The following is a 10,083-nucleotide window of genomic DNA, read 5'->3' as shown; positions in this document are numbered from 1 at the left end:
ACACAGCTGGAAAATGTGCAACTACAGTGAGCGTTTTTTTATTGTTGGAGAAACCCAAAAATCACCAGCAGCCATATCAGGGAAGAAGCATGAGAAACCATTTCAAAGTTATCTACCCATTACACTGTTGCATTGTCTTGATGAAAAACAAAATAACTGCCTCCAATCGCGTGACTATGTTGTTTGACTGGCTGGTGTGAAGCCAAAATTATTTTGTTTCATTGTCACATGGCATTCTTTGACGTGTTGTACTGATGGATGCACATTCACAGCAACATCACCATATGTTTAACTCAAATGAAAATGTCACCATTTATAGTATCAAAAACACTTCTCATTGCAGCCGCTAGAGTTGTGTGTATTGTGTAATGCTGCCTTTTTTTTTCTTTTTCCATACAAATGTGCCCATATATTTGAAGCCAAACTGTATGTTTCTATCTGCTCCCAGTTCTGAGAAAGAAAATCTGAGATCTTAGACCTTGAGTGCACCTTGTACTTATCTAATTTAGAACCTCTATTCATTTGCCCTTTCTTTCTTTTTTACTTTTTTATGTACTTTGTTTGCTTTGATTGTTTTGTTTCTGCTTCTTTTCTATGTGTAGTTTGTGACTGTTACAGAATGATGTATAGGAACTGTAAAAGAGAATTTAATTTTAGAAATAGCCTTGGATTTATAAATGTCAGTTTGATGGTTTCACTTTTGTTGCTAGTAGTTAAAAATTTTCTCTCCTTAATTTCTTATTGTGCAAATAGATTAAATGAAATTTGATGGATCTCATATTTACCTTAAAATATGTTATTGCAGATGCAACAAACACTTTATTCTTGTCACATTATTTTATATAGGCATAAAAACAAAGGTACACACTGACACTGATGCAAAAGGTTGCTTTTAAAATGAAGGACAAGTTAATCTATTTGACTCCCTCTAATTTTCATTACATTATTAAGGATACATATACAGCATATCGCAATTCTTTAACTTCAAGCAACTACAGAATACAGTATAGTCATCCAGTCTATGGTAGTTTTGAACTTGCCACACTTCTGAGCAGTACATTTGGTTTTTGCTTGTACTCTTTCTAGAAGGATCTTGTACATAATATTTACACAAATAATAAGCATTTTCTTGAAAAGAACTCAATCTCTTTGAGTACATATGCCACGATTGTAGACATAAGATAATGTGCATGCAGTGTGAGATTAATGTTCAGAGAAAAAAACATCTGCATTAGTCATCATTGTTCTTGTTATTTTTATTATTCGCAGAAACTCGCCCATCTTAGAAATACATTTACTTCTATTTTCAAGTTTAAAAATGTCTTTGAAGCAGTCTATTCAGATTCAGTGTGTAGTTTTTACCACATCGTGCTGAACAAAGGAACAAATTTACTGCAGGTTGCCAAATTAATTTCTGTATAAAATAAACTCTGTGCCACCTTTGTTTCTTTATACTCTGCCATGTTCCATATTGCACTCTTCCCTTTAAGTAAATTAATATAATTGTATTTTGAAAGCAGTTTGAGGGACATAAAAAATTCTGGGAAAACAGTTCCAACTTTTATAATGTACACAACAGAGTTAAATGGAAACATGAAACCCTTGCCTGCTCTGAGGGTTGCATGTGTGTGGCTAGTATTCATTAATCTCCACTGAATGCACATAGTCCAGTATCTAAGCCACAGAAGAAAGATTTAGTACTCAACAATAGCAACATTTTTAAAAATATATATAATAAAATTGTTAATAATGTCTTAAATTGTCAATAATTATAATGTAGGATACAATACACAGTTTATTATCAGTAAACATCAGAATTTTTACTGTATTTCATGAAGGAAGTCATTTACATTATTATAACACAGGTTGCCTCAAACAAAATAATTTCCTTACATTCTATGACTAGAAGAAATGGATGACAGCTGGTAATATGCCCCTATATTTAAACTATGGAAAACCTTTCAGGACACATAAACATTTGTCACCCAAGGTTATTTCTTTGAGACATATTGTCAGTGAATCCTGGTACAGGCAAAGATGAAAAAGAAGTGTGAGGTAAAATATTTCGGTTACTGCCATTCGCTTTTAAACAGTTGCAATATATTCATAATTATAAATTAAGTCAACATGGATCTGAGAAAAATTGTTTTTTTCTCTTGAATATGATAATTTACATTAGCATGTTAAAAACAGCCAGTGCAGCTGTTAGTGAGAGACTACATAGGTCTTCACACATTCATCATTTTATAGATATACTTCAGCAGTACGTTCACAACTGTAAATATGCCATGCTTGAAAACTATGGGAATGATGTTATATTTTGCTGTGAAAATACACTCATTACACTACATTTATTAAACACATCCAGAGTAGTTACAAACTAGTAAGTTTTGTTTAGAAACTTCCTGGCAAATGAAAATTGTACCCTAGACTGGGACTCAAATCCATAACATTGCCTTTGCATGCAATGTTCTTACCAATTGAGCTATCCCTCTATGACTCATGACCTGACCTCAAAGCTTCAGTTCTGCCAGTACCTACCTCCTTCTTCTCAAACTTAATTATGTAAGTTTTGCACTTTCACCTTAGTTATACTATATTATGCACAAATGTCTTGAATTGTAGAAACCAGAAGTAATCACAGTGAAACCTGAAAACTTGTGTGTTTGTATCACAACTGTCACAGAAGAAAAAAGAAACAGTAAAGTCTATGGTGCACAGCCTGTGACTGGGCTATTGGCCTGACTGTAAGTAGAGTGTGACCTTTCTTTGCCGCAGCACTTGGAGGGGGAGAATGGCATGCCCATTGTTCTAGCTGCTCTTTATTCTTGGTGAAGATCACCAGTACTCATTTGATAGTAGGTTGAGTGGACCTGGGGCATGCTGGTGGGACTGGAATATGGACATCCCATCCCCACCTGGGACTGAATCTGGAGCTTCCGGGGCCAGAGTCTAGTGCTCTACACACTAGAACACCATGGCCATGGGTGCATATAGATTTATATTACAAAATTCATTGTCAGTGGACATCAAGATGTTTGGAAGTGATAGTGTTACATCCAACTAATCAAATCTCACCTACACAATGTTATGAGCCTACTCTGGAATAAAGGAGATGACTAACCGAAAGGCAGAAGCACTGTGTCATCAACAAGTACACTACCAAAAGGTACAGGGCTTTGCTTTGCTAGCAGTCGACTGCCAGCTCTTTTCTGGCCCATGGTGAGTGTACTAGGGCAAGGTGGGGGTTGGGGGGTACAAGTTGGGGTGGGGTGAGGGATGGAGAGAGGGAGGTGGTTGGGGGTAAGCGTCTAGCAGCTCGTGGGAAAGTGAGGAGCCATCTGTAGGCTAGCTAGGGGTGCAGGTAGAGGGGGCAGATGGCAGATGGCTGGGAACACAGTTTCACAGACTAGGGTGTGAGATGGCAACCTGCAGCATACAACTAGCTGATACGTATTGGATAGGGGTACTGGGACAGGGAATGGTGTATGTACACACACACACACACACACACACACTATTGGTTGGGCAGTGGGGGGGGGGGGGGGGGGGGGGAGGGTTGGCAGTGAGTTACCCATGCAGCTCAGAAAAGCTGGTGATGGTGTGGAGGATCCATATGGCATGGTTTATGAAGCAGCCATTGAAATCTCGCATGTTGTGCTTTGCTGCATGTTGCACCACTGGGTATTCCACCTTGTTTTTGGCATCAGTTTGGCAGTGGCCATTCATTATGGTTAACAGCTGGTTGGTTGTCATACCCAGCATACTGGATGAGGGAGTTTTCATCGCTGCAGATGCGTCTGTTATGGGTGGCCAAGCTGTTTGGAAGTGCCTGGCCACCTGTGGCAGATGCATCTGCAGTGATAAAAACTCCCTTGCCCAGCATGCTGAAGGCCTCACAAAGGTCACACACTTGATTCTCACATACATCTCAAGAACCAAACACAATAAAGCACCCCCCTTGTCACCCAGTACCACCCAGGACTGGAACAACTGAATCACATCCTTCAACAGTGCTTTGATTATCTATCACCATGCCCTGAAATGAGGGACATCCAACTCAAGATACTTCCATCCCCTCCCAGAGGGCGGTGTTCTGCCACCCACCCAATCTCCACAACATGCTAGTCCATTCCTATGCCACTCCCACCCCCAATCTCCTGCTACTGGGATCACACCCTTGTGGAAAACCAAGATGCAAGAACTGCCCTATCCATCCGCCCAGCAGCTCCTACTCCAGTCCCATCACAGGCTTATTCTACCCCATCAAAGGCTGGACCACCTGTGAAAGCAGCCATGTCTTGTACCAGCTCTGCTGCAACCACTGCACAGCATTTTATGTTGGTATTACAATCAACCAGCTGTCAATCAGAGTGAATGGTCACCACCAAACTGCTGCAAAAAACAAAGTAGAACACCCAGTGACACAACATGTAGCAGAACACAACATGCAAGTTGTCAGTGGCTGCTTCACAACCTGTGCCATCTGAATCCTCCCCACCATCATCAGCTTTTCTGAGCTGTGCAGACGGGAGCTATCCTTACAGCATGTACTTTGCTCCCGTAACCTCCCTGACCTAAACCTAAGGCTGGACCACCTGTGAAAGCAACCATGTCTTGTACCAGCTCTGCTGCAACCACTGCACAGCATTTTATGTTGGTATTACAATCAACCAGCTGTCAATCAGAGTGAATGGTCACCACCAAACTGCTGCAAAAAACAAAGTAGAACACCCAGTGACACAACATGTAGCAGAACACAACATGCAAGTTGTCAGTGGCTGCTTCACAACCTGTGCCATCTGAATCCTCCCCACCATCATCAGCTTTTCTGAGCTGTGCAGATGGGAGCTATCCTTACAGCATATACTTTGCTCCCGTAACCTCCCTGACCTAAACCTAAGGTACTCACTGTCACCCCCACCCAATAGTTTGTGTGTGTGTATGAGGAGGGGGGGGGGGGGCAGCACTTCTGTTATACACAAGTAAAAATTTTGTACTTTTCCCATAAAAAGGCTTGGAAGAATACTGTAAGAATGATATGTATATAAATATACACCTTGAAATTAGGTGGACACAAATCAGCATCCCAAATGAAAAAAGCTGAGGTAATAAGATAAGCTATTTGAAAATTGATAATAAAATTACATCATTTAAGACACTGAAACAGTTAAGGAAATAATTTTCAAATTATTTATCCTGACATTTATGTCAAAGTAAATGACATTTCTTCATTTATTACCTTGCTTAGAGGAAAAAGTGGCAAGTCTTTGACATATCACAGTGTTTCCAGTGGTAGTAGACTCATTACATTTATTTTTGAGCTTATGTAAAAATAACTTTAGGGTGACAGTGTTGTGATACACATTTCAGAAAACAAGAAAAAACAATTTTCTGTGTGAGGCAACCTGTACAAGTTATTGACAAAGATGTTTAAATACCTCCAATTCTTTTTAATTTCAAATCACTTTTGCCAACTTCATAGTTATGAACTATTTGCCCCAAAAACTGGCCACAATGGACTGTATTGTCTCTGAATCCTATGATGATTCCTGGCAATGCCTACAGGTCATTTCCATGCTGCCAGGTGTGGAAGAGGTCACCTGCAACATAATTTGCATACTGGTAGTCAATAATTTAGTTATGTGCCAGTGACAAATAGAGATTACTCTCTTTATAAAATATTGTTTTTTATTATCAGTAAACCTGTATTTGTTATTACATGAAATAAATGTGAGACTTTAGTCTGTGATATGATCAGTCAAGATAATGGTCTTACAATCAGTCAGACTGTTATTTTTATCACATGAAATAGTGGTGAGGATTTGTGAACTATGTGGTCTCTCAAAAAAACTGTGGAAGGCTATTATTTTCATAGAATACTTAATACATCAATTTTTTCATTCACAAGTTGTAATCAGATACATGAACCACTTTAACAACAAAAAGTATTAGCTAAATGTGTAGATGTACAACAGATTATTATTTTCCCACTAACTATGCTGATGTGGTATGTACTCTAATATGGCTGGTATCTATCTAAGAAGAAATGTAATCCCACATTTAGTAAGCTATATTGACTACTACTTGAACACAGTAAGATCTGTTTTGTTTTATCTGACAAATGCTATAAAGGCAAGCATCCAAAATGTATCAAATGGTTCAAATGGCTCTGAGCACTATGTGACTTAACTTCTGAGGTCATCAGTCTCCTAGGACTTAGAACTAATTAAACCTAACTAACCTAACTAACCTAAGGACATCACACACATCCATGCCTGAGGCAAGGACTCGACCATGCGACCGCAGCGGTCGCTCGGCTCCAGACTGTAGCGCCTAGAACCGCACGGCCACTCCGGCCGGCCAAAATGTATCAAGAAATGAAGGCTAACCTAATGTTTTAGCTTTGCCAGGAACATCAGATGTTCCACCCTTCATTGCTGTGAGAAGTTCATAACTGCATATTATTATGTAGGAGCTCATAGTTTCTGATAGTGATGCTGCACGATATCTTCTTGTGTACTCTGTCAATTCCTCCTGCCTTCTTATCACAATATTTTGAGAATGTTTCTCACTTCTGCAAGCATCAGGTGCTCTCTGATGTACTGAGTCAGACAGCTATTGTTTATTTATATGTGCTGATTAGCCCCTCCTATCACTTTCCTTAGTTTTGTATTTGAATTTCCATATGCTGTCAATTCTCAAAAGCTTCTGTTTACCCTAAATTTCTGTACAATATGCAATCCCAGGCTTTTTTCACCTCTTAGCATGTATTTGTGTTGATAATTTTTACTGGAATACTTTATTGAAGATAAAATTCAACATATCAGCCTAAATGGGAAATAACTGACAAAGGTGAAGGTAATTTCAGAAGTACCACAAGGAAATGCTTTCAGTAATCAATGGTTTAGTAGATAGTGTCAGAAGCTACATGAGGCTGTTTGCAGACAAAACATATGACTACAGGAAAGCAGGTATAGCAGAAGACTGCAGAGGATTGATATTTGATGCAAGGACTCGCTGTTGACACTGAACATAAATAAGTATAATATACTGCACACAAATAGGCAGAGAAATTCAGTACTTTTTGATTACACTGTTGGTGACACATATTAGGAAACAGTAAATGTGGTAAAATACCTAGAAGTAAAAATCTGAAGCAATCTAAAGTAGAGTGATAGTATAAAACAGGTTGTAAGAAGTGTAGATGCCAGGCTGAGATTCACTGAAAGAATCTTAAGGAAATGCAATTCATCCACAAAAGAAGTGTGTTACTAAACATTTTTTGACTAATTCTCAAGTACTTTTCATCAATACGGGATCCTCACCCCACTGGATTAACAGAAGAGATAGTGATGACCCAATGAAGAATGGCCCAATAAGTCATGGGGTCATTTAGTAAGCGTGTGTGTTACAGAGATGCTCAACAAAGTTCAGTGGCAGTTGCTAGAAGAGAGGCATTGTGCATTATGAATTTACTGTAGAAATTCAGATAGTCAGCTAACCTATTACTGCCACTCTTGTATGACTCACGAAATGATGAAAAAATCATAGAAATTAGAGCTCATACAGAGTACAGTCAGTCAGTCTTCCCATGCACCGTTCATGAAAGGAACAGAAGAAGGGGTGAAAGGTAGTGGTACCAGAAGTACACTCCACCACATTATAAATAATGGTGGGTTGTTGAATATGGACAATATTATTAAAAAGATAGTTGCTACTTATAGCAGAGATACTGAGTTGCAGATAGGCACAATAAAAACATTATCAAGCAAAGGTTTTAGCCAAACAGGCCTTCATCAGAATTAGACAAAACTCTCTCTCTCTCTCTCTCTCTCTCTCTCTCTCTCTCTCTCTCACACACACACACACACACACACACGCACACACATGACCATAGTCTCTGGCTGCTGAGGCCTGACTGGCAGGTTCTTCATTTTATGTCTGTTTTGCTTGTAACACATCCATAAACATTTCAGCAACTACACAAGATTTAAATGAAAGCAGGGAACTATAAGTCACATAAGAGTGTCATGCAATATAAGCAGAAACTGAAAAAGAAACATTTATGGTCACAATACTATGTGCTAATTAGATTTTTGCTAGTTCCATAGAATGCCATCATGATACTGCACTACAGAAGTGACATTTTTTCTCAGTAAAATACTGAAAATTTCTCCAAGAAGTTTGGGTTATCAAGTAATAATGGTTTCAATGCCTTTTTAAAATTGTTTCCATTATGTATCAGAACTTCTAATTCACTGTAACTGTGGTAAAATAGCTTCATGACAGCGTAATTTGCTACTTATGCATAAGGGTAAGGTTAAGTTATGAATTATGGATGTTATTTGCATTTTCATTGCTATTTTTCTAATGGAAAAATGGAACTCACACAATCTTGCTCTTGGAACGCTGTAGGAAGTTTCAGAGGAACAATTTTTGTCATTTTCAAACATTGTTTTAGTAACTGACATCATTTTTGTGTTTGTTGCTCATGTCATATGGACACTATAATGCCTTGCAGTGCCAAGTGCTGATGCATAGTCACCATAAGTTGTGTATCTTCAAAGTGTTAAAACATACTCTACCAAATCAAAAATTCTACTTCATAGAACGTTACATGTTTGCTATGTAATCAGTAACTTCGTGTGATAATAATTAGGAAAATTATTTTAGAGAATACCCTCAGAATTCCTAAAGACCCTCTGCCAGCCTAAGGAATTACCAAAACATTTGACCAGTAAAAAGTTGTTTTACTCACCTTGGTTTTGTGTATACTGAGGTCATCTTGGAACTAGACTAACTGTGAACAACAAATCTCATTTTCTGTCCCAGCCAGATGAATTATAAAACCAAGATTCTTCTCTGCTTTTTGCCCAAGAAGTCTCTAAGGAATTTTCCTGGAACATGCCATTAGTGGACAATTAATAACTATTTAATAGTTTATGCCCATATTTTAAAATATGACTCAATTATGAACAATGAATTTGAGATAGTGTTCCATAAAATATTTCTGTTTTTCACAGTTGAACTTGCTTCTCCAAACTTTATTTTCAGTGTCTTTAATGAAAAGAAAAACAAGAGGAAACAAATCTTGGATGTTTATGTTAAATGCATAAATCTGCAAAAATATGCAAATCTACATTTATACTCTGTTATCAGGAGAAAGAAAATTGCCATTCTACGGGTCAAAGGGTGGAATGTCAGATCCCTTAATCGGGCAGGTAGGTTAGAAAATTTAAAAAAGGAAATGGATAGGTTAAAGTTAGATATAGTGGGAATTAGTGAAGTTCAGTGGCAGGAGGAACAGGACTTCTTGTCAGGTGGATACAGGGTTATAAATACAAAATCAAATAGGGGTAATGCAGGAATAAATTTAATTAAGAATAAACAAATAGGAATGCAGGTAAGCTACTACAAACAGCATAGTGAAGGCATTATTGTGGCCAAGATTGATACGAAGCCCACGACTACCACAGTAGTACAAGTTTATATGCCAACTAGCTCTGCAGATGATGAAATGTATGATGGGATAAAAAAAAAATTATTCAAATAGTGAAGGGAGACGAAAATTTAATAGCCATGGGTGACTGGAATTCGGCAGTAGGAAAAGGAAGAGAAGGAAACATAGTAGGTGAATATGGAATTGGGGTAAGGAATGAAAGAGGAAGCCGCCTGGGAGAATTTTGCACAGAGCATAACTTAATCATATCTAACACTTGGTTCAGGAATCATGAAAGAAGGCTGTATACATGGAAGAAGCCTGGAGATACTGGAAGATTTCAGATGGATTATATAATGTTACAACAGAGATTTAGGAACCAGGTTTTAATTGTAAAACATTTCCATGGGCAGATGTAGACTCTGACCACAGTCTACTGGTTATGAACTGTAGATTAAAAATAAAGAAACTGCAAGAAGGTGGGAATTTAAGGAGATGTGACCTGGATAAACTGACAGAAACAGAGGTTGTAGAGAGTTTCAGGGAGGGCATTAGGGAACAATTGGCAAGAATCGGTGAAAGAAATACAGTAGAAGAAGAATGGGTAGCTTTGAGAGATGAAATAGAGAAGACAGCAGAGG

The 10,083-nt window shown here is 38.2% G+C and overlaps 1 protein-coding gene across 5 annotated transcripts in view; it reads right to left on the bottom strand.

Moving 5' to 3' along the window:
- Nucleotides 1-3,567: 3,567 nt before the first annotated feature.
- The window catches only part of LOC126259555 (homeobox protein OTX2-B-like), a 352,489-nt gene continuing 345,973 nt past the window's right edge, over nt 3,568-10,083 (bottom strand). For 4 of the 5 annotated variants that reach the window (XM_049956444.1, XM_049956443.1, XM_049956440.1 and 1 more), the window contains exons 6-7: nt 8,762-8,900; nt 3,568-5,603 (exon numbers count right to left, since the gene is read on the bottom strand). In XM_049956444.1, coding sequence (XP_049812401.1) covers nt 8,820-8,900 — 81 coding nt within the window. In that variant the 3' untranslated portion in view covers nt 3,568-5,603; nt 8,762-8,819. The remainder of the gene's footprint in view (nt 5,604-8,761; nt 8,901-10,083) is intronic. The other variant, XM_049956441.1, reaches the window with a different exon arrangement.

Source organism: Schistocerca nitens, chromosome 5 (genome assembly GCF_023898315.1).
Source record: "Schistocerca nitens isolate TAMUIC-IGC-003100 chromosome 5, iqSchNite1.1, whole genome shotgun sequence".
Classification (NCBI taxonomy): Eukaryota; Metazoa; Arthropoda; class Insecta; order Orthoptera; family Acrididae; genus Schistocerca; species Schistocerca nitens.
This window is presented reverse-complemented; position numbering and strand designations above follow the sequence as displayed.